This window comes from Passer domesticus, chromosome 3 (genome assembly GCF_036417665.1).
Source record: "Passer domesticus isolate bPasDom1 chromosome 3, bPasDom1.hap1, whole genome shotgun sequence".
Taxonomy (NCBI): domain Eukaryota; kingdom Metazoa; phylum Chordata; class Aves; order Passeriformes; family Passeridae; genus Passer; species Passer domesticus.
In genome coordinates, this window is record NC_087476.1 from 9,904,305 (window position 1) to 9,928,334 (window position 24,030).

A 24,030-nucleotide genomic window follows, 5' to 3' on the forward strand; every position below is an offset into this window, starting at 1 on the left:
AGGGCACTCACACTGCCAGAGAGATTTGGAGTGGATACACAAGTCACAGCTCTAAAATTGGCCGCTCTGTGTTTTCTTTTCTTTTGGAAATAGTCATTTCCCTGACCTAAGGAAAACTTGTGAGTCCTCCCTGTGCCAGCATTGTCCTTATCTGCATTCATATTTCCCTGTCTAGTGTTGGATTTTTAGTCCCATGAGATTATGCAGTCATTATTTCCCCAGGTTTTTAAGCAATTGCCAGACTTAAAGTTCAGTGATGAGTTTCTGTCATGACTGGCTTGAGTGATTCCAGTACATCCACAGCTGGAACATGAGAATCCTCTGGGAAAGAGTTTAAGTCATTATTTTAATGTGCTTCATTTTCTCTCTGATTAGAACACTGAATATACTTTAATGGGTTTTATAAATAGTTAATTTGTGTTTATGCCATCATCCTAAGCCCAAAGGGCTGAAAATAGCTCTCTAGTCTGTGTAGTGTTACAGCTGTGTACCATCCAGTGGTGTTTCCAAGCAGAACACAAATGTAACTTCACCTGGGGTAAAATGCAGCAAGGACTTAATTGCTTCATGCAACACTGCATTGCAGCACCATAAATGAAGAACACTTAATTCAACTGGAAATGCAGAGAGAATTGCACCCATGTAAATGCAAAGACTCAGCTTGGGATTTGACCAGATTGCTAAAGTAGATTGTCTCCTTTTAAGAAAGATTTCACAGGATTTTTAACAGACCTGGTTCATTGTTTACAATGTACTAAAGGAGTACTTTTCTGTATACAGAAGAACTGTAGAACCAAGTAATATCAGGGAACTGGAATGAAATGCCATTGCCACTAGCTGGTACCAGCTTTTAAATAATTCCCGTAGTCCTCTGAGTGAACTCCTGGCTTTTGGTTTTGGCAGGATGTGCAGGCATTTGTAGCAGAGCTAGGCAGCACTGAAGCTGTGCAGGAGCTGCTGTGAGCTGCTCTGCAGGCATATCCAGCAAGTCCTTACTTAACTGAGAAGGAGAGGAGCAGGAGGCAGGAGATCCTTTAGAGACGCTGCAGCATAAATTTATGACCACACAGAATCAAAAGTGTCTTTTTTTTTTTACTTCTCCTTTGGAAGAGGATTGAACATGATGTAATTGGGCAGATTTAAACATGTTTTGTTTCATGGACTTTACAATAATAGGATGACTCAAGTCCTTAATTAGAATAAAAAAGCATTACCTCATCGATGAGCCTGCTCCTTTCACCAGGGCAGGGGAAATCTTTAATGGACAGATGCAGGGAACTGCTCACAGATGAGACAGACTGCTAATGAGGGATGGATTCAGAGCTGCCCTATTGCTTTACTGTGCACTGAAGAAGCTGTCTGTGGGGTGAATGTGTGCTCAGTTTAAGTTGAAATGGGAGACTTGTTTTTCCTTTCATCTGATGCTGTCAGGTTCCTAATTCAGCAGACTTAATAAAACCATTGTTCATTTTCCCCATGGACCTGCTGCAGACATCTCTGTCTTCATTTCAAAGGATCAAAGAATCAGCTTTTGGAAAACCATTTTTGAAAGCAATCTGTAAAACTTTGCAAAAAATGCATGATTTAGCTATATAACTATAGATTGGTACTAATTAACACACATGGGGATCCTATCTTTTACTGCTGCCCCTTGCAACGTTTGGCCAGGTCTGGAATCATCTGAAGTGTCAATTAAAAAGGAATGGCCCTAAGGACAGATGCATCTGGGAGTCAGCAGCTCTTCATTCTGCACTTGAATTTCTTGGGTCATATCACAGTACTTAAAAGTTAGATTTCTCCATTATCCCTTTAGTAAAAGGAATAAAACTGATTTTATAGATCTGCCTAGGGTAAAGTTTCCCTTTGCACAGAAATATGCCATTCAGATAGTTGTTAATGACGTTGTTGTTGAAGCAAAAGAAATGGTTTCCATTACCTTCTGTACATTTTGGGTAAGAGTCAAACCCTTTCTTTCCATATTGCCTGATATGCTCAATCATGTCCAAATCATAGAGGGAGTAAGATTCATTATGAAAGTGAAATACACAACTGTGGTAGGTGGTTTGACTGTGGCTAAACTAGGACATAAAAGCAGACAGGAACTGTAGTGTTGCTTTTGCCAACTAGAATAAAGTAGCTTCTGTCCAACAGTTGAATTCTTCCGCTCCCCAGAGCAAACTGGCCATGTCCAAAACATGGCCCTTAGGAAGGGCCCTAAGCTTGTACTGATCGCTAAACTTTGTCCAGGCATCATTTGGGAAAGCAGTAATTAGCCTGGGCCAAATTCATGCTGGAGAGCATGCTAAAAACTCACAAGGCAGTTACTGTGCACCATAATCCCAGCCCATGCACTCACCACATTTATTTGCTGTTGTTGGCCTTTTGTTGCCCTCAGGGCAGCCTGAGGAATGTGCATTTTTAGGAGTCAGGATTGGAGCTGTTGGAGCCCTGTAAGAGGTGCAGGCAGTACTGAGTGTATCCCTGGCACCTGAGGATGCTCAATGGCCATAAACCCCCAGGGGTATTTTGCATTTTGCAGCAAGGTTGGGTGTGGCTGCTGGCTCCTCTCAGCTGGCACTCTGCTGGGTGGTGGCACAGTCAGGAACCAGCCTGCAGCTGCCTCTTTGGGGCTGTAACAGAGCTCAGCCCTGTGGGTGTGATCTGTGGTGTATCACACGGCTTGGACAAGGTCTTGATTTTGATTTTCACTAGTATAGGTTATTTTCTGAGGTCTGCTCTCTGAACCACAATTTTCTGTAATAACTGCTCTTTATTTGTCACGATACACAAATGGATTGGAGTGGTTTGAATGGAAGACTTGCAAGCTTCTCTGTTCCTTGCTTTATTGCTTTTTGTCTGCAATAGCATCTGAGGCATACTTGATTGCGTCATTAAACACAAAATATGGTGTCATGCCCTCAAAACCATCTTAAAGAATCACAGAATCACCGGGTTGGAAGAGACCTTCAAGATCATCAGGTCCAAAGCATTCCCTGACACCTCAACTAAACCATGGCACCAAGTGCCACATCCAGTCTTTTTTTAACACATTCAGAGATGGTGACTCCACCACCTCCCCAGGCAGACCATTCCAGTACTTTATCACTCTTTTCCTGATAACCAACCTATATTTCCCTTGATGCAGCTTGAGACTGTGTCCTCTGCTTGTCTGTTGCTGCCTGGAGAAAGAGACCAACCCCCACCTGACTACAGCCACCTTTCAGGAAGTTGTAGAGTGATAAGGTCACCCCTGAGTCTCCTTTTTTCCAGGCTAAACACCCCCAGCTCCCTCAGTCGTTCCTCTCAGGGTTTGTGTTCCAAGCCTCTCTCCAGCCTCATTGCCTCCTCTGGATGTGCTCAAGTGTCTCAATGTCCTTCCCAAACTGAGGAGCCAGAACTGGACACAGCACTCAAGGTGTGGCCTCACCAGTGCCAAGTACAGGGGAAGAATTACCTCCCTTGCTTCTGCTGACCACACTATTCCTGATCCAGGCCAGGAGCCATTGGCCTTCGTGGCCATCAGGGCACATTCTCCAGCTGCTTATGGGATAAGTTGTCCACCTCTTCTTCCTGGCTGGGTGAATGATAGCAGATTCCCAGTAGGATGTGAGCCTTGTGGCCTTCCCTTAATTCTTACCCGCAGGCATTCAACTTCATAGTCATTAGTTTCAATACCTATGGCACCAAAGTCCTCCCTAATATAAAGGGCCACCCCTCCACCTCTTCTCCATTTCCTGTCTCTCCTAAGAGCTTGTAGCCATCCAGTGCAGCACTCCAGCTATGTGAGTCATCCCACCATGTTTCTGTGAAGGCAATTACATCACAGCTCTGCTGCTGGACCATGGCCTCCAGCTCTTCCAGTTTGTTGCCCATGATGCACACATTGTATACATGCACCTCAGCTGGGCTGCTGATTACACTCCTATTTCAGGCTTACTGCCCTTGGGCCTGCTTCCAGACAGCCCAACAGCATCTCCTTCCCCCTTCAAACCTAGTTCAAAGCCTTCTCAATGAGTTCCACCAGTTCATGAGCTAAAATCCTTCTGCCCATAACAGAGAGATGAGGCCCATCCAGTACCAACAGGCCAGGTGCTGTAAAAGTTGCCCCATGATCAAAGAACCCAAAATTCTGCTGATGACACCAACCCTTGGGCCACTTGTCGATAATGTGGGCTCTCCTATTCCTTTCATCATTTTTTTCTGCCACCAAAGGGACTGAACAGAACACTACCTTTGCTCTTGCCCTGTCAACCACCTGACCCAGTGCCCTAAAGTCCCTTTTTGTTGCCCTGATACTCTTCTTTTCCATCTCATCACTGCCAGCTTGGAGTGTCAGGAGTGGGTAATAATCAGAGGGCTGAGTGAGCCCAGGGAGTCTCTCAGTGATATCCTGTACCTGGGCCCCAGGCAGGCAGCAGATCTCCATGTGGGATGGGTCTGGTCAATATATGGGGTCCTCTGTTGCCCTCAGAAGGGAGTCACTCACCATGATAACCTTTCTTTCCTTTTTGATGTTAGAGGAGGTGATCTGTCTGACAGATGAAGCGTAACTGGGAGGCTCCCTGGGCAGATAATTTTCTTCTACATCATCTGGCTGACCCTCTAGATCCAGGCCCTCATACCTATTCTGAATTAACTCCTGGGTAGGTGATGGGGGTCGGGAGGAATTTTTATTACCTTCCTGAGTAGGGACCCATTTCCACTCCCCTTCATCCACCAGGTGTCTTCCTGGTGCTTGACAGTGGGAGGCATGGGAGTCCTCTGACTCCTGGTGGGCCTCCCTCAAGGATGGAAGGGCAAAACCCCACCAATCTGTTTTCCTTTCACTTTTCCTAATACTTCTTAGTCTTTCAACTTCCTCCCTAAGCTTAGACACCAGTGAGAGGAGATCATTTACCTGTTCACACTGCAGGCAGGCTTCTGCAACATCCCCTGGTTCCACTGATAAGCTCAAACACTCTGCGCAGGAATGGGTCTGGCCAGACACATCCTCTTTGGAGGGTTCTGTTTGGCTACATAGACTTTCACTAACTGCAGTTTTTGATCATGTAAAAAGCATTACTAAAAAAAAAAACCCAAAACCAACCAGCCAACGAAGACAAAACCAACAACAAATTGAAAACCCCACTAGCAGGAGGAAACCTGCAGCCCTGCCTGTGTGAGCTGCTGTGCCACACTCCTGCTGGCCACGCTCCCTAGAGCCCTCTTTCAATCATCCCACTGGAGAAAGCCACGCCCTGTGCCTGTGTGGCTAATGAGAACTTACTGCATTATCTGGACCTGTTTGCAACAGACATCTCATTTTTCATCTGTGTGATGGGTTATCTGCCAGCATAGGCTGTTGCTGGGTGTTAACAGTCTTGTCCTGGAAACTTATTCCTGAATCATCCATCTTTCTCCTCTTGGCTGTGAGTGACAGAGCCATGGCCCCAACTGTTCCTGTAATACAGAAAAAAGAAAATGTGTTCTCAAGAGACTCCTGAGGGTTAACCCTCACTTCATCCCTCAGGGGCTGTTATACCAAACCCTGACCTCACTGGAGTTGTTTTTATTTGTTCAGTGATGCTGCCAAGAACAAGGGCAGTGCCACACAATGCAGGATGCTGGAACAGGAAGGAGAAGCACATGGTCTAGAACTGTGCACCAGCATCTAAGGAGAATTAGTTTCAATTTTTCATTTCAAAGACATCCTGTTTAGGCTGCAGATAGCTCACTTCTGGTTTTCAGGACCACATTGCATTCCTGATCCGTAAAGGAACAATGCTGGCGTGCCCTGACATGCAGAGGTGCAGAGAGTGAGTTCTGAAAGGCTGTGAGGTGTTTTAGGGCTATCCAAACATTGTGATTTGTTGTCAGTAAGCACTGGTTTAGTTGCTCTTGGGAGGTGGTGCTGGAGATGTTACCAGCCTGTTGTATCCCTTACTCTCGTGGGGGAATTTCCTTGGTCTGCCAGTCCTTTTCCAGCTGTTGGCAGCACAGCACCATTGCTCACAGGAGGGATGCTGCCATGGTGCTGTTGTGTGCTGCTGGTGGATATTATGAAAGGTGTTGAGGTGTCCGTAAGCCCTACAGCCAAACGGACAACATGGCAAAGGACAGCAGTCTCCTTTCTGCTCTCTGCTTACCTGGAAGGGGCTGGTACCTTGCAAGGACCCTTTCTAGAAGGTGACATGGACATCAAGCTTCCCTCCATATACACTCCTCTGGCAGTATCACACCAGCCTTTGCTCCTTCAAACAACCCCATGTGCCTTTGTTCTGTGCCCAAAGCACATCATGAGCACCAGTTCAGGCTATGACTTTGCAGAGCTCCAGCACAACTCTCATGTCATTTCAAGCACTTTGAAGTTAAAAACAGTTGCAGAATAAACATTAATTCCAGAATGCCACAGAAAGCAAGGGAAGACCAAGTCCAAGTGTTTTAAAGTATGGATACAGTCCTGCACCAGCCCTCTTGTTCAGCAGGGTAGAGTGTGTGCTGCCTCCTGTGCTCATGGCACCTCTGCTGTGGAATTCAGTATCAAAATCTTTCCAAAGCCACTCCATCACTGCCCTCCTCAGCTGTGCATGGGAGGGAAATTATAATGACAGACTCATGGGTTGAGGTAAGGACAGAGTGAGATTATTCACCAGTGACTGTCACAGTGAATTTGGGAAATAAACTGAATTTATTACCAGTCAAATCAGAGCAGGACAATGAGAAATAAAATTGAATTATAAAATGCCTTTCCCCTACCTCCCTCTTCTTCCTGGACTCAATTTTGCTCCTGGTTTTCTCTACCTCCCCACCAGCAGTGCAGGGGGATGGGGAACGGGGGCTGGGGTCACTTCATCATGTGTTGTCTCTGCAGTTCCTTCTCCTCAGGGGGAGGACTCCTCACATCTTTCTCCCTTGGGGTCACAAGTCCTGCCAGCAAACCTGCTCCAGCATGGCTCCTCTGTCCATGGGCCACAGGTCCTGCCAGGAGCCTGCTCCAGTGTGGGGTCCCCACAAGGTCACAGCCTCCTTCAGGCATCCCTCTGATCTGGGTTGGGATCCTCCACAGGCTGCAGGTGGATCTCTGCAGCTGCCTCACCAGGGGCTGCAGGGGAATCTCTGCTCTAGCCCCTGGAGCATCTTCTCTGCCTTCTTCACTGCCCTGGGCATCTGCAGGACAGTTTCTCTCACGTTCTCATTCTCTCCTGGCTGCAGTTGCAGAATAGTTTTTCCCCCTTATCTGTGCTGTCACAGAGGCACTGCTGCCATGGCTGATGGGCTCAGCCTTGGCCACTGAGGAGTCCCTCTTGGAGCTGGCTGGCATTTCCTCTGTCAGACATGGGGAAGCTTGCAGGATTTTCTCACAGAAGCCTCTCCTGTAGCCCCTGCCCACTACCAAAACCTTGCCATGCAAACCCTGTACAGGTACCAATGTCCCTTCTTGGAATAGCAAAGGAAGATGAAGAGAGACAGGAGCAAGGTCAGGAACTGGGTGAGCAGCATGAAGGGGTTGGCTACAGGAAGAAGTCAGCCCTGTGAATCAGCATTTTGACCATATCTGATCTGTACTATATGTTTACAGCTACACTGACCCTGTGGTTTTCTCTGTCCTTGCTGTGTGGCATGTGGGAGGACTGTTGTAGAATTTCTGCTTATGGATCCAAATCCTGAAGTGCTCTGGGTCTGTGTTTCCTGTCTGTGATGACCATTCTTCCTCCAACACTGCCATAGCCACTGAAACACGAGGGAGTAAAAACTCAAACCATTGTGCAGTTATTTGTAATTGCTACTCCCCTGCTCTCATCAGCATCATTTCAGCACTTTTTCAGTCATCCCTCTTACTGACAGAGATCAGTGATACAGTTTGTGTTCCCTCTCTGTATTCAACCAAAGATCCTCCTTTCCCCAACCTCAGGTAATTTCTCACATCTCCAAGTTACTAGATGGTACAAGAGTCTTTACAGTGTAGAGCTTTAATGTTCTTTGAATGAATTTAGGATCTGTGAGTCAGCAAACTGACCCAAAGGATCAAGTTAGCTCACAGGTGAGTGATCAGTAGCTAAACCTGGCTCACACTGTGAGTGACCACTAGCTAAGCCTAGAAAGAGCTCTCCTTGGCTGTTGGAACTCTATGTTTGTTGCTTTTTGTCCCCACACAAGCCTAAGATTTCATGATTTCATGTTATCTGTGGTATGAGAGCCTGAGATGTTTACCAGCATTTCTACCCACTGTGTGCTCCCTGATCCATCTTCCCTGCTGCACCCCTTGCAGCACAGGAGTCTTCAGGGTTTAATACAGCCATCTCGAGGGGCTGCTGGGCAGGAGCAGAGCATCAGGTGGCTGAGCAGGAGCAAGGAGTGGGGTCTGCAAGGAGTCACTTTGTGGATCTACAGGCCTGTGTTGTTTGTGTCAAGTCATAATCAGTCCTCTGGGGGTGTGAGATGCTAGCTGGAAGCCTGAGATCATCTCTCTGCCAGCTCTGAAGAGTGCTGTGGGAATAGCAAGTGTCCTCTGGCTGAGCTGAGCTCAGAGATTTGTTGCCAGTAGGAGGGGAGTGAATTTTGTTAAGATTTTGGAATATTGTCGTGGCTGCCAAATAACACCAGCACTGAGCTGGATTGCATGCATAAGCCAGAGCACTTGAGAAAACTGCTCATTTCTTCTTCTTTCAGTCACGTGTTGTGGCTTGCTGGCACTTAGCAGGTTCCAGTGATTCAGTGCCTGGCCCTGCTGTGCTCCCCAAGGGGTTTGTGGTGCTTCCCCACTGGCCCCCCCTCCTGAGCCTCTCCCTGGAGCTCAGTGCCACCCCCTGGAATTACTGACCTTGTAAAAGCTTCTCTACTGAGAAATCAAGCTAGTTAGCAATAAAATCATACATAGGAATCCAATTACAAAATGCAGAATTTCATCATCCGTTTTTCTGCTTAGAGCAGAAAGCAGCCCCTGGGCAGCCACCACTGCAGAGCCTCAGAATCTGGCTTAGGAGGGAGAGATTGTGTCTGGGGTGCTCTCTGGTGTGACTGTTCCTACAGTCTGACCTCCAGCAGTGTCTGCAACTTCACATGGACTGCTTCATGCACTAGGTATATCCTTGGCCTAGGGAATATTTCACCCAGAGCAATTTCATCCTACCTCTGTTAAAAAAAAAAAAAAAAATCATCACAAGGGACCTGTAGGCAGGAGAGCAGTGTTCTCTTTTTATGGAAGCTGTTTTGATGTCATGATCAGCAGGAGAGGCAGCAGCTGGAGCACAGCACCGTGTCTGCAACAGCAGTGCCATTTAGCTCTGACAATGTCTCACTGTGTCCTTCTCTCTTGTAGTTCCTGTGGAGCCATCTCTGAGTTGTGGTGGGAGGTCTGTTTCACCCATGGCACGGCCAAGAGGAAAAAGTGACCTCTGTGAGCAGCAAGATGTGGGGGAGGGAAGGCAGTGGGGAACCAGGCTCAGCCCCATCATCCCTCCTGGAGGTGATGCAAATCCTGCTTGGCTGCTGCTGGAATCTGCTCCCTGCCTTGGTAACTGGCCCCTCTTGAGCTTCTCATAAGCTCTTTAGATGTGGTGTGGCAGATGTGTCAGACAAAATTTTAGACTGGAACATCATGTGCTAGAGGATTTCTGTAGGCTGGGGGGTGGTCTGTGCAGGTACCAGGCAAGGAAAAGGAAAGGTACCCTTCAGACTGAGTTTTATATGGAGTGTCAGGGATTAGAGAGGCCAGAAGTTCTTTATGCAAACGTCCTCTATCCTATTTGAAACTTTTCTGTTCACAGACAGAAAAATTAGGGTTGTGTCTGCAGTCTGGGCTCTTGTACCCCTTCTGCTGTAGGATGTGGTGAGGAGTGAATTCAGGTGAAGCAGCAGCAAAGTGGAAATTATCTCCTCCTGAGGAGCACACTGTGAGTCCAGGGGGCTGAACTACATGCTCTTGTGAGGAGGCAAAGATTAAAGAACCCAAAATTAAAACTTTATTAAGTGGAGGTAGCAGTTGCAAACAGCCTGCCTGTCCTGGGAAGGAGGCACCACACTGTTGCTGATTAGACCTTGCCAAGGCCTGTAGTGGGACGACAATTTATAAAACTTCAGTGTGAAGCTGAAGATTTAGATGAGTAGATTTAGATGGGTAGATTTAGATGAGATACAGGCACAATAAAGGTGGTGAGACACTGGCCTAGAGAAGCTGTGGATGCCCCAGCCCTGGAAGTGTGCAAGGCCAGGTTGGATGGGCTCTGAGCAGCCTAAGGGCAGGTGTCCATGTACACAACAGGGGACTTGGAATAGGTGATGCTACTGTCCCTTCCAACCCAAACCATTTTGTGACTGCTGTTCCATGAGGTGTGAGTGCCCAACACATCTGAAAATGAGGTGTCAGCTATTCACACGTTCAGTGGTTTTTCAGAAAACAGATCTAACAAGAAGCTACAGTAGTAAGTTAGTGTCAGGAGGGGAGCAGGTTTCACCATTTCAGTGTTGAAGAAACAAATCACTTCTCCAAAATGGTTGCTATTTGCATTTGTCACTTACAGCTGCTACTTGTAAGAATTCTCAACATGGCATTGCATACTTTTAGTACCTTTAACTCCCTCTTTGTGAGGCCTTCTTTTTAAGTGTTTGCTCCCAAATCTGTTGAGAGTGTGGCAGAAAACATGCTTACTAGCAAGTTTTTTTTCACATGCTGTTTCAGCTTGGGTGACTTGGATTGTGAAGCTTCTCAGGGTGTTTGTGAAGAATGTCTCATAAAGGGATGATGTTGGGATTCCGTTACAGTGGTCAAATTTAAATTCTTGTGGCACATTTTATCGCTGAGATATACTGCATATAGACATCACTTTGCAGGCAACACAGTCCTTACTCAAGAATTTGTTAGTTTTGGAGCTACAGACCTGCAGCAATCATTAATTAATGTAAGATAATGGATTTTTTTTTTCTTAGAGTGTAATTTTTATAGGATTGAAAGAAAGTTTCCTGAGAAGTAACTCCTGAAATGTAACTATTCCTGAAAGTAACTTCTTTAGCTTGAATTTTACTTTAAAGGAAATAAACCAAGGGATAATGTCTTGCAGAATTTTTAAGTACAACTGTTCTCCCTCATTTTATTTCCTGATAAAGCATTGTTTCATTAGAAAGACTTTGCATTTATTTAAGATTTGACATGAATTTTGCCTTTTATTGAAAACTGACTAGTAAATGTTGTTTATTTTTAGGGGCTAGCACTTAAAAGCTAGTTCTCATTTGTGATCAGCTTCAACCTCTCCCCTTTCTCTTGTTTTGCCTACTGTTACCTCTGCTTAGTTCTGTCCTTTTTTTCTCCTTCCATTTGTCTCATCTGCATTTTCCCACTTTCCAAGTGCAGTTTCCTGTTTCTCCTTCAGTTACTGCCTGGGGTCTTTTTCAGGAGCATAATTTGACCAATGATAATAATCTTTAGGGTTAAGGCAGAAAAAGAAGAGTCCAGAACAAAGGTCTGGAGAGTGAGAGGTACATGATATGAAGAAGGGAATTCAAGATGACAAGGAAGCCTTATTGTCAGTCTGGAGGGTGAGGCAGCACTGCAGACTCTGGAGGTGGAGCAAGAAAATGTCTGATACTGGCCAGAAACATTGGGAAAATGAGGAGGAGGGATGAAAAGGGGAAAAAGGATAGAATTGGGCAGAAATTGTAAAAGCTGGACACAAGGGAAAAAAAGGTGCACCAGAACAGAGAAAGCAAAGATCAATGCTTCTCTCCTTGTATCAATTTGAAATCCAGTCCTGCCAGACAGACAGATAGAGAAAGAGAATTAAGGGCATGATAAAAGCTGGTGTGGATCAAACCCTGTTGCTGCCATCATCATGTTTGCCTTGTAGCTCTTTTACTAATTCATAGACAGACATCATATTCTCGTGTCCTTGTCCTACCAAAAGAGTGTTTTGGTTTTATCCCCTGTTGCTTGTGGCATCTGAGTGTCCAAGTTAGTGCAGAGATGGCTCAGGATCTCCATAGAGAAGCAGGTTCCTGCAATGGTGCACTGAGATCATTGTCTGCAGGACCCAGAGGAGAGAAACTTCCATTGTCCTGCTCCTGCTTTAGAAAGAAATGCTGGGAACTTTCAGGATTGCTATGTGACACCTTGGGTAAGATACCATTATTAATCAAGGTTCATGAAAAGAAGATAGCATGACTCTGGACAGATTTTAGTAATGAATTCTCTTTTAATTACTGACTGATTATATCTGATAATCTGCCTTTCTGTAATTTTACTGAGCATCAGGGCAATGCTCACTAGCCCATGCTTATGTTCTACTTTTTTAACTTTTCTGATTTCTAAAATAGCTTTATTTTTAGCCCTCTGTAACTTCCCTGAAGTTCCAAATTGTGTTAAGTAGTTACATCCAGGGTGCAGAAAATGCCTGGCCAATTTTTTCCAAAACATCTTAGTTTGTGTTATCTGGTATTGCATATCTGAAAATGTTCATCATTACCACGAGTATTAGGCTAAGGAAAATTTCACGGTTGTCAGACACCCTGGAAGTACCATTTTGTTGCTTTGCAGATGAAACCCAAAATACTAATGAGTATTTTTAGCTTTTTCACATCATTATTGACAACTTTATTATGCTTCTCTTGTTCTGGACCACTGTGGTTTAATTTAGTCATGATTATGTTCTGAAACTTGTCTTTTGTTGTTCCTTAACTTGTTTCAGCAAGTCTTACACTCTGGTTTAGTATAGAAAATCAGAGGAAAATTATAAAGAAATTTCCTTTATGTTAATTTTCCTTCTTTACAATCTACTCTCTAACCCTAATTCCCTTGCCAGGGTTATGAGTGCTTGAGTGTTTTATTAGTTATTTAGTTGAAAACATTTTAGCAAATGTTTCTCTATTATGATTCTTGCTAATGAGCTGTGTACTAAACAAAAGTTGTCCATCTGTGGTCTTCTCATCTGCTTTCAAATTACATTGGAAAAGGATATAATCAGAAAACTTGAGGACAGTTTGTAAACACTGCTTGCCTTTGTTTAGGAAGAACAGGTACTCTTGAGTTCTGAGCCCTTCAGAAAAATCTCTCCACAAAAGCAGGTCCCTGGATGGGAGCTGAACTCCTGAAAATCTGTTCCTTCAGGCTTTCTTTCCATCTGTTGCTCTGCTGGAACAATAATCCAAGGCTGACCTAATGTCAGAACAGAAGCAGACAAACTTTGCAAATGAATAATCTTGTTCCACATTATTTCTAATTGGCAATTTATTCCATCAGTTACACATTATCTTACTTTGGGACATGCCAAAGCCATTTAAAATCCTATAAATTAGCATGATGTCCACAAGAAAAAGATTGCTGTGTGAGGTGCAGTATCCCTGCAGCCAGCACTTGTTGTGGCAGCTTAATGCTTAGGAGTGAGGCTGTGTGAGCTGATGGGCTTTGAGTTTCTATTGGGCATCCCTTGGCCAGAGCAATGGAGAATGACCCCTTTTGTCCTGTCTGTTATTATCAGGCAGCTCTGGAAAACGAGCACTGTTGAGTGAAAAGAAAGCAGCAGATGACATTTTGTTTTCTGCACAAACTAGTGTATAGGATCTTTGTTTTTCAGATGTGGTTTTCAAGAAGATGTGCTGATATTGCTGCTGTTCTAGCTGTAGCTCTTTTGTTCAAGCCTGAACATAGATGTGTGGGAGTGGGGATGTCCATTTATATTAGTGAGCTGTTTCCTTGTAAAATTCCATGAATACCTAATGTATAAGTATGTATATTCTGAATAAGTCTTTTTTTTTAATATTACTGTAGTGCTCCTTTTCTGAAGCATAATTTTACTTCTCTAAAAAAGAGATGGTCATATGTTCAGAATGATAACACCTGAAGACTTTTTCCTGTGTGCTGAGATTACACGTGCTCTTGATTACAACACTCACTGTACTAACCCAGCAGTGAGCCTGGGGCAGTGACTCCTCTCTGTGTAGAGCACAGTAGACACACTGTGATTTAAACCAGTGTCACCCAGCATTGGATCTGTAGTTCCAGTGTTTCGCAAACAGCTGTCACACACAGGTCTGGAAATCTTCTGACTTTGGAGTGCCTTAGTCATCCTCGTTGCTGTTTTCCACACCTGACCAGAAAGCTCTTGTGCATTGCTGCTGTGCCAGTGGGACCTGGAGGCTGCCAGAGGAGTGACCTGCATTGTGCCAGTAAACAGTAACAGGAGAACTGTGCTCACAAAGTGAGTGAGGTTTGAACGTGTCTGCATACAGGCTTTTGTTGACATTTGCATGGGTGATTTGAGGATCATGTGGGAGCCAGGAGTCTCAGCTGGACTTTGGAGTGTTCCAGCAGCCTGACCAAGTGGATTCCTGTACTCTAATTTTTGATCATCCAGTTTTGGTCCATGTCAGTTAGAAGGCCAGTCTTTATGTACAGTCACTTAGGAGGCTCCTTTTTAGTCAGAGCAGGAGACAGGAGTGTTATTTGAGATATCCTCACAGTGCTTCCTGTGTGGACATCAGTAGGCCCAACTGGGTAAATAGTTTCTGCTGAACAAAGAATTACATCATCCTTAGGGCTGCTTTGGTTTTTGTTGAGGTTTTAAAAGTCACTAGAGTGATGCTCCAAAAGTTCACTTGTTCATAAATGAAGAAATTGCAATAACATGGGTCATCTTCTGCCAGCTGGATGCTGGTAGTTTCGAAATGTCATATGCCAAGGTTGTGAGCGTGATGTATGAAGAAGGTGCTAATGAAGTGCAGGGTTTGAGTACAGTAATACGTTGGAAGAATTAATGTTCCTTCATTTCTGTCTTCTCCAAAGACTCTACATTCCTACACAAGTTTGCTGCACCCTGGTACATCATGATCATTGAATTAGCTATCCTTGCAGCTTCTCCCCTGCCTGCCAGCCTGGGGCTTCACAGTCAGCTTGGCTCCAGCACAGTCCCTGGGCCCTGCTTATGGGGAGGTAGCACCAATACACAGAGAGGGGATGGGTGGGCAGGCAGATGCACCCTCAGACCAGCTGCAGAACCTCAGACAGTCTCTTAAACTTCCCACACCCCCTTCTCATCTATTAACCTCTGCTCAGCAGTGCAGTCTGGACTGGCACAGCTAAATACAGAACCGTGGGAATCCTGTTTCCCACTTAGGGACTGACCTCAACAGTGTCCCTGTATGGATATGCTGCAATTACTTGGCAGTCCCACAGTGGCTTCCTTAGAAGGGCAGTGAGGGGAAACAACTTGAAGGCAGAAAAACAATTTCCTGCTGTTCCTACCGGTGCCAGTCCAGCCCAGCGGGCCTGGCCCTGTGCCCTGTAGCTGCCAGTGGAGTCCCCTGGCCAAACAGAAAGTGAGCCCGTGTCAGTGGGCTGGTTTGGTGGCCAGACTACACAAAAGGTCATTACCAGGATATTTCAGTTCCATTATTTCTGTTTTACATGCTGTTTCTGTATGATGCTCTTTATGATTCTATTCCCTTTCTTTGGTGTTTCCCACTATTCTGGTATTGTTTACTGCAAATACTTGGGCTAACTAATAGTAAATTCCTTGCTAATGTCACTGGGGTGGAGACCTGTTGCTTGGCAGTGTGCTGGCTCCTGTATATAATTACCTGTGCCATGATGGGCTCTTATGCATCAGGAGACCTGTTGTAACTCTAAATGGACAAGAGGTCTTGTCAAAGACTTTTGGCATTCTGTAGCTTGGCAAATCCTCAACTATATTATCATTCATCTGTCAGAGAATATTTTGTGAGTTATGCAAATAAAGGTTGCTTCTTCCATAGTTGATTTGATTTATTTGTGTTTGCTAAATCTTTTTTTAATCAGTTTTCAGCTCTGAATGATTTGGTCCCACTGTTCTTCCAGTTTTGTTGTTGTTTGGTTTACCTTTACCTTTAATACTTGGGGTCATTTGAGTGATAGATCCCTTGCTACAGTTAATAAAGCAATGAATTTGAGTTTGTATAAGTATCCTGGATGAAAGCTGACTGTACATATTTTAACTTTAGATTTTGGCAGGTTTTGGAAGAAGGGTCTTCTCTAAATGCTTCAGGTTGAAGCAGTTCCTTGGAGCTGTGCTTTCAAAAGTAGCTCAGATTCAAAAGTTATTTGAGGCATATCCCTAATGAATATGAATGCAAAAAAAAATTCATTAAAATTTCTTCTGCTTTATAATGAAGGGCTTTGTCATGAATAGTAGTTGCTGACGCCTGCAGATCCCTTTAGAGTATCAAATAAGGTATATTTCCAAATAAAGCAATATTTAGGTTCTGCATGGTGCTTGCTCTTAGGCTCCATTTGCCACAAAGTGGTGGTAGCAAGGTAATACCATCTGTGAGTTCCAGTTTGTTGATAATAAACTTGTGAAAATAACTGGAAGTAACTGGACTCTGCTTTTGTGTGCAGCTGTAATTGCAAGAAGATTTTACAAGACTCTTTAATGTAGTTGGAATGTGTGCGTAATCTTTTGACCTTGTTCTTAGTTTTTGATGACTATGGCATGTTAAGTGCTGATAATTGGGTTTGCTCTAGGCTGAAACCTGACCTGCTCTCTGCAGAGAAGATCAGATCTTCTATTGGAAGAGGCACTCAAAGGGGTACCTTAGAAATTGCAGCACCAGAGCTGCTGAGAGTGAAGATCTCTGAAATATGGCAATTACTTGGAAGGGCATGTTGTCCTAGGGACTGCTTCTCTTTCAGCCTAGTTTGAATTGGACTTTTCACCCAAAGGTTATTGTCCTCTACATCTTCTTTTCTGTGCCATCTGGTTTGCCTCATAACTCAAGCTCAATTATTGTGAGAGCTGCCTTGTAGCTTCAGCTGGTGGAATGTGAGTCCTGGGTATGAAAGCAAGAGGCAGGTGCTTTTCACTGTGCTCTTGGAAAGGGAGTCAACTCTCTGTGTTTAAGCCATGTGCAAATGAGGGAAGTGTCTAATACCTTTATGAAAGGAGTATGCAGTAATCATAAACAGTAGCAGGAGCTGGCAGGTTAATGGAGCCAAAGGGATTTTTTAAAACCTGTCCACAGGGATCAGTGCAATGGACCAACTTGCACTTTGTATTTCAAGCCATTCTTTTCTGTCTATCTCAAACAGTGTTCATGGAACTGATCTTCCTTATTTTAAGCTTTCTGTGTGGGAGCAGTAAAACTGCTTAAATGTTTCTGAGTAGTAGTTTGCACAGTGCAGCAGTGTTAGCTCTGCTTTTCCCATTCCCATTGGACTCCTTGACATATATTAAGAATACACAACATGGGTCCGGCTAGAGCATGCCAGACCAACTGTCCCTCCAGGTCAGTATCCCATTCCTGCCAGCAATTAACAGATGCCTGTGTACCTTTGTCTAAACCTTTCCTAGCCTCCCACCATCTATTTTCAGCTTAGGAAACTTTCTAGCCATAAATCTTGCTTGTTAAAAGGAAGAGTTGCAGCTAACTTTCTTTTCTCTTACGTTTTAGAACTAAAAAAGTAAAGAAGACACCTGCTCCTCCAGCCAAGGAAGAGAAGCCCAAATTAACCATTTTTGAAGAGGAGGTGGATCCAAATGAAGGACTCTTCGGCCCAGAAAAAGATTTCTCATCAATCAGTTCCAGAGGAAAGATTAAAGAGAGTAAATCTGTTCTATATTTATATATACACAGATTGTTTTATCTAAAGCATGTGTATAACTGAGACTTTAAATTACAGTGATGCATAGTATACAGGCTAAATAATGTCTTGGAAATGTTAAGGCAAATCTTCAGCTGAGCAGAATCATCTAGAATCATTCAGAAAGAACAAATGAAACCTGTAGCTCTCATAGATGTTCTCTGTAAACATTTTGAGCTGGGATATTAAGGTCTGTGGGAGCTGGCTGTCCCACAGTCATTCATGCCACACTAACAGGAGTAATGTGACCTACTTTTGAGTGCAAGGAAAAAGCAGATTTACCAAGTCCTAGAGTGCAGAGTATCACTGCACTTTGTGGACTGGAAGTCTTTGGAAAAAAAGAATTGTCTACATGATCTGTTTTTTCAACCCACCTAGCCAGATTTACTTGCTAGTGTTAGTGCATGCCTTGTGTTACATAGCATGATTTAAATTCAGCAGCTTCTGATTCCCTTTCTAGATCTGAAGTTATTTGAAGACCCAGACCTCGGTGGGGTGGTGAGACTGGGTGACTCACTCCTGCTGCCAGCTGCCTGTGAGCACAGCAAGTATGTGCTGAGCAGGGATCCTGAGGAGGACATTGAGGAGCTGCTGAGGTACTCATCTCAGATCTGTCATGTGGGATGAACGTGGTCTGATCTATTCTGATCTATTTAGATCCTGAAAGAGATGAATTTGGGGACAAAGCTTAAATACTCAGAATGCAAACTATGAATCAATACTTGTATCGACAAGTAAAATGTAACATGTGTCATGGAGCTTGGATATCAAACACATTAAAAAGGAAATTAGAAAGACCCTTTGAGAAAGGTGGGGTGCAAGGAATTTTTCTGTGACTCCAAAGGAAGAGCCTTGAAGGCCCAAGGTGTGCTATCTTGTTCTTGTTCTGCAAATGATCCACAGGGAACTTGACCGCCTCTGTGAAAAGTGGGGAACAAAGCCCGGAGATAAAGAACAGTTCAGCTTCAGGGCCCTGAAATCACGGGCTCTTGCCACAGGAGGAATGATTTTCATGCTGATGGCTCACAGACTTTCATGCATACTTCCAGGAGGTATCCTGTGCATACCTCCACAGCCTCTTTATCACCCTGTGTTTAATTTTTAATCTAGTGGGAAGGAGGGCTGGAGCTGAGAGTTGCAGGAGGGTATAATATATTGCTTCTCCCTTGGTAGTGTAGCCTGGAACACATCAGCACACAACGCATTTATCCCTGACATCTCCCTCACAGGGCTGGTTCGCCTGCGCCGATAATCCTCCAGAGATCAAGCAGGGAACCAGTGCTTGGAGAGACACAGGGAATCTGTGCTGCAGTAATGAGTCAAATTCATTCCTTCTGGGTCTCAAGCTGGCATCTGAATGATGAGGCCAGCCTGCTTCCAGTGCTAATTTGTGTCAACCAGCTCCTGTTAGGATATATGATTTCCACAGCAGGTACTAAACCCAGGAGAGAGACTCTGTGTGTGGTTTCAAACCTCTCCTGAGGCAGGTAATTCTGCAGCTGTTGCTTTCTACACATGGAAAAGTGCTGGCTATCTCAGCAGTAATACCTGACTTACTTTAAACAAAGGTTAAATTGGGCTGGGTGCCATCTTGCATTAGACCCTGACAGCCCACCTGATGTTTATAGAAGCTGATGGGGCAGGACATGACCTGATTTTTATGCTGTGGTACACTGAAAGCAAACACACGTGTGCTTGGAATATTTTCTTGTCTGCTAGTGATCTCAGCATACAGCACTTTCTCCAGAGTGTTCACATGACTACAGGAGAAGGGCCTGTTCCACTGCAGTCCTTGCATTTTTATCCACTAGAGAGAACTTCTCCATCTGTCGTGGTAATGTCCTTTGGATTATATATGTTCAGGGAAAGGTCTCTGAAGTCTGCTCTGAGACCAATAGACCATGCCTTCAGATCAGTTTGGGATCATCAACAACAGCAGCACACCCAGATGGTTAGGGGAACCCATGGGAAAAGATGTAATTTCTTTTAAATTCCAGTAGTTTTTGTTTATTCCTGATTTGCCTCAGTGCTTCCAATAGTCGATAAATCGTCATCAAGGTCCAATTGGAAATGCATACATGTAATGAAGCAGAAAACCATGCAAGTGGTCCAATGGGAAAGTTGCTATGGGAATCCAGAGGCAGCTCCTGGCTGTGCAAGAGGTATAGGCAGATAGGTCAGGATCTGTTGACCTGTTCAGGTGCCTAACACCCTCTGAAATTCCCCTGGTAAACCCAGTTCATGGTGTTATCTGCACATCATAGAGGGCTGGTGAACTCAGTGCAAGGCAGTTGAAGGTAAAGGAGAAGCTGCTGTCCAAGAGGGGAGGAGGAGTGGCAGTACTGTTTTAACCCAGTGCAACACTTCACTTCCCCCTATGCAAATTCACTGCAGTCACCTGAAATCCAGGGGTAGGGCAAAATGCACTTTGTTTTTTGTTCAGCTGGAAGCCTCAGCAGAACAGTCTGGTCTCATAAATGTAGAGGCAGCATTTGAATCCTCTCCCACCTTCCCTTCCCACCAAACTGGTGCTGAATGTTCTTGCAGAGCAGTACCACAGGCTCTTTTCCAGGCAGTGACCCTTTGTGGGGAGAAGATGTTCAACATAAGCTGCACTCTCCAATCTCCCTGCATGGGAGCTTGAGCTTATTTTGAGGCCTAAGAATAAGTCTTGCCTTTGCCCTGTATGTGTTGACACTCTCCTTTCCCAAAACGGACTGAAGAAATCTCTCTGCAGCCCTCAGATCAGAGTAGGAGCTGTGACAATCCATTCCTTTAGCAGGCTAGAGCTGGATATGCTACTAGAAATGAATGGAAACCTCTTGGTCCCTTGGACATAGTCAGTTCTATCATACCAAAAGTTTATCTGGACACATTTTGTTAAGATCTAGGACTGTCCTGAGCTATGAGGCACCAGCAGGTCTGTGGTAGGTCCAGAAAGCTGGACATGTTCACTGCACTCCAGTGGAGTAGCTGAATAATGCAGATGTGGGAGCTCTTCACTGGTGCAGTGAACATTCACATGTACCTCAGGGTCTGCTCACATGTGTGTGGTAGATCTGAGAAGTGTCTGACTCACTATGAATCATGGGCAGAGTTAGAAGAGAGCTGCCTAAGGCAGAGGAGGGCAGAACCTTCTTCCAGAGGGGGATGGGAAGAAGATGATGTCCAGAACAGAACACAGGAGCAATCAAATGCTTTGTGATCTTTATGGTACCTGAGTGGTTTGAGCAGCAGTAGCACCAGAGCAGTGTCAGCACAGCAGTGAATCCTCAGCAGTGGCTGTAACTCACGAGGCAGAGGCTGTTAAGGAGAAAAATGAGTCTGCAAAATGTGTGTGGGCTGTGCTTGTCACAACATGAGGGAGAAGAGAATCTGATAAACGTTCTCATTGCAAACTGAAGACTGTGCTCTCTGTGGATACTTGCTCATATGAAATGAGAATTACTGTTTTAAATAGAATCACCAACTTGACATTAACAAGTGCTGAGCATTGGGAAGAACCAATTGCATTCTAAGTGCAATGGGAGATTTCATGGGCTTTATCCCATGGGACTCTACAAAGCAGATCCCTGAAGATGCCAAAGTGTGCTCTCCTGAAATCCAGAGTTTGCTGAGCACCCACTTCACTGCCATGAGAGATTCAAACTCGACCATTTCATGGTCACTGCAGCCCAGCTGCCCTGGAGCTTTACATTCCCCACCAGCCTCCTCACTGGAGGGAATGAGGTCCAGCCTAGCACCTCCCTTGTTGGCTCCTTTGTTACTTGGAGAAGTAAATTTGCCTCAGTGCTTGAGGGACCTCCTGCATTGCTTAAGCCCTGCTGGCTATCCTTCCAACAGATGTGGGGTGGTTGAAGTCCCCTGTGAGGACCAAGGTTTGTGAATGTGAAGCTGCTCCTGTCTGTAGAGTACCTTATCCACTCACTCTTCCTGCTCTGGTGGTCTGTAGCAAACCCCCACTATAATGTCACCTGTCCCTGCCTTCCCTTTGATCCTGACCCCTGAGTTCTTGGGTGGCTGCTCATCTGAGGCTCATGGCAGAGCTCTGTGCACCCCAGCTGGTCATTGGCATAGAGGGTGACAGTCCCTCCTCATGTTCCCTGCCTGTGTTTCCTGAAGAGCCTGTATCCTTCCATTCCAAAGCTCCAGTCCCAGGACCCATCCCACCATGACAGTGGGATGGGTCCTGGGACTGGAGCTTTGGATTCTTAGCAAAGATCTGCTCTGTGATCTCATGATGCCAATGAGATCACAGCCCTGCAGGCATGCACTCTTCTGCCTCATTAATCTCAATCATGCCTGCCTGGTGTGATGGATCAGGTTTTTGTGGAAAACCAATGCTGAAATTGATCCTGTGAATGTTGCAGCAGCTCTGTGTGCCCACAGAATTACATAAATTATCACACATCCTAGCCTGAAATAATTATCACAGCTGTCTGAGCAGCCTTCCAGGAGAGATTTAATTAGCTTCACCTTTGATAATGAATAGGAAGCTGAGATAGAAGGAAGCAGCTGTGAGCACATTTGTCTTTTTCCAGTGCTGAAAAAAAGTGTCAGCAGCAGGATCCCAGTTCTGCTGCCCTGTGATAGCAGATCTGGTGTGTTCCTTCTTAGGATTACCCTGATAACCCTTTCAGGAGCATTATACTTTTTAAGGCTGAGACTGTGAAACTGCACCCCAGCCACTGTTCAGTCCATTGAGCTTCTTGAGCAGGTTCATCAGCTTCAGGTTTGCCAGGGAACTGTTGCCACCCTTGAAGCAGAAAATGTTTGTGTGTTCTTCTTTCAGCAGGCATTAGCAGATGCTGAATTCAGAGAATAACGCATCTTCAGCCTATCCAGTAGTCATGTGGAGCAGCATTTCCAGCACCAATGCTCACTGTCCTGAGAGTATGAGAACAGCATTGTAGTTGGGAAAAAAGCTTTGAGAAACTCCAGAGGGTTTATATGTAGGTCCTTTGGGGAGAGGATTATTTGGGCAATGTGCAGGTGGAAGAGAAGGTTGCAATAACTGAGTCAGAAATTTCCTGACCACTGCAGGGCAGTTTCTCTTGCCTGCTATGACAGAACTGTGGGGAAAGGTCCTTGATTTTTTTTTTCCTGTAACCTGCAGTAGGTTACAGAAAAACAAATTCTTCTGTGATGGTTTTCAAGAATTTTCTTATTTCATTCCTGTGAAGTATCAGGATATTACAAGCATTAGAAAAGCTATAAAGTAAACTTGCCAACAAAACAACCAGTTTTTTGCTAGACCAGAAACATTAATCCTTGCTCCTCCCCTAGGAACATGTACAGGTTGTGTAGAACAATGTACAGAGGTGATGGGGGGTCCTAGTGCAGCAAGAGATGCTTTTGCTGGGCTTGAGACCCACTAGATTTTAACCACCTTGCCCCAGGTTGTTTGCATTTTTGACAGACATTGTCAGCTCAAGGGGCATAAGCTGCCTGCTGTCCCCTGCCCCAGCTGTGCCTTTGGCTGGTGATTGGGGAATTTTCTAGAGAGGCAGGAGAGAGAGGTTTAAACTTTTTCAGACTGGAAAAATTGACTTTTCTCTTTTCCAAGGTGCGTGATGTAACCAGCAGGCTGATGTCCTCAGAGGGCTTCTTGTGGGACTTACCTGCACTAATGAGCCTGTTCTGTGGCACTCAGCCAGGCAGCACCACCAGCTGCCTGCATCCATGCTCTTGGACTCTGCAGCTGCAGGACAAGGGGACTGTGTGCAGCTGCCTCCAGGGAATGGTCACTGTCCAGCTTCCAGGTTTGCCAGAGAGGTTTTTGGAGGAGGGCTAATCTCTCCCAGACCAAAACCATGCCAGTGGTTCTTGTAGCATTTAAACAATACAAACTGTCATAGTCCAGTGTCCAGACCTAGTTCCTGGCCCAGGTTAAAATACCATTGTGAATTTACCTGTAATGGATTGCAGGGGAAAGCTGAAGCAGGAGAGAGATCTCCTTCACAGCCCCCAGTGCTTGGCATTCCTGGGATTAACTCCAGCCTGTATCTTTCGGTGGGCCTTGCTGGGCATCACACTGTCTCTCCTGGCCATAGCAGATGTCATGGGCAACAGATACTTTGAAGTCTTCTGTCTACTTTTGGGTACAAGTCTTTTCTCAAGTTGTAGATGCGATGTTACAGCACTCCTCAAGGCTTCACCAAGGTATCTCTTGTACTTGGAATTAGCACCATACAAAGTAAAGAACATAAGATATCAAAAGATGAAAGTCTGTTCTGCAAGAGCTGCAGTTAGTTACACAACTGAGCTTCAAGCATGAGCCTTTTGGATTCTTAGCAAATTATGGGGGTCTTTGTCTCTTGCTTTCATTACAGATTCTCCTCATTAAAGCATTCCCAGCAAGCAGAGGTCACTGTCCCCATCATGTTGTACATGCAGACAGTATTCCTGTCCCAAAGATCTGGTCCAGAGAGAAGGGACAAAGTCCAGAG

At 44.9% G+C, this 24,030-nt stretch overlaps 1 protein-coding gene and 1 long non-coding RNA gene across 6 annotated transcripts in view; one reads left to right on the plus strand and one right to left on the minus strand.

The window, feature by feature from the left end:
* Positions 1-24,030, plus strand: part of HS1BP3 (HCLS1 binding protein 3) — a 53,947-nt gene that overhangs the window by 24,867 nt on the left and 5,050 nt on the right. For all 3 annotated transcript variants that reach the window (XM_064411811.1, XM_064411809.1, XM_064411810.1), the window contains exons 5-6: positions 17,392-17,543; positions 18,042-18,177. In XM_064411811.1, coding sequence (XP_064267881.1) covers positions 17,392-17,543; positions 18,042-18,177 — 288 coding nt within the window. The remainder of the gene's footprint in view (positions 1-17,391; positions 17,544-18,041; positions 18,178-24,030) is intronic.
* LOC135295946 (uncharacterized) lies at positions 18,142-21,761 on the minus strand. 3 transcript variants are annotated; one of them, XR_010357984.1, is made up of 3 exons: positions 21,689-21,761; positions 20,799-20,884; positions 18,142-18,241 (listed from the first exon to the last, which is right to left on the minus strand). It is a non-coding gene; the product is annotated as an uncharacterized LOC135295946 (long non-coding RNA). The 3 variants fall into 3 exon arrangements; XR_010357982.1 differs by having other exon boundaries at positions 21,584-21,740; XR_010357983.1 differs by having other exon boundaries at positions 21,497-21,740.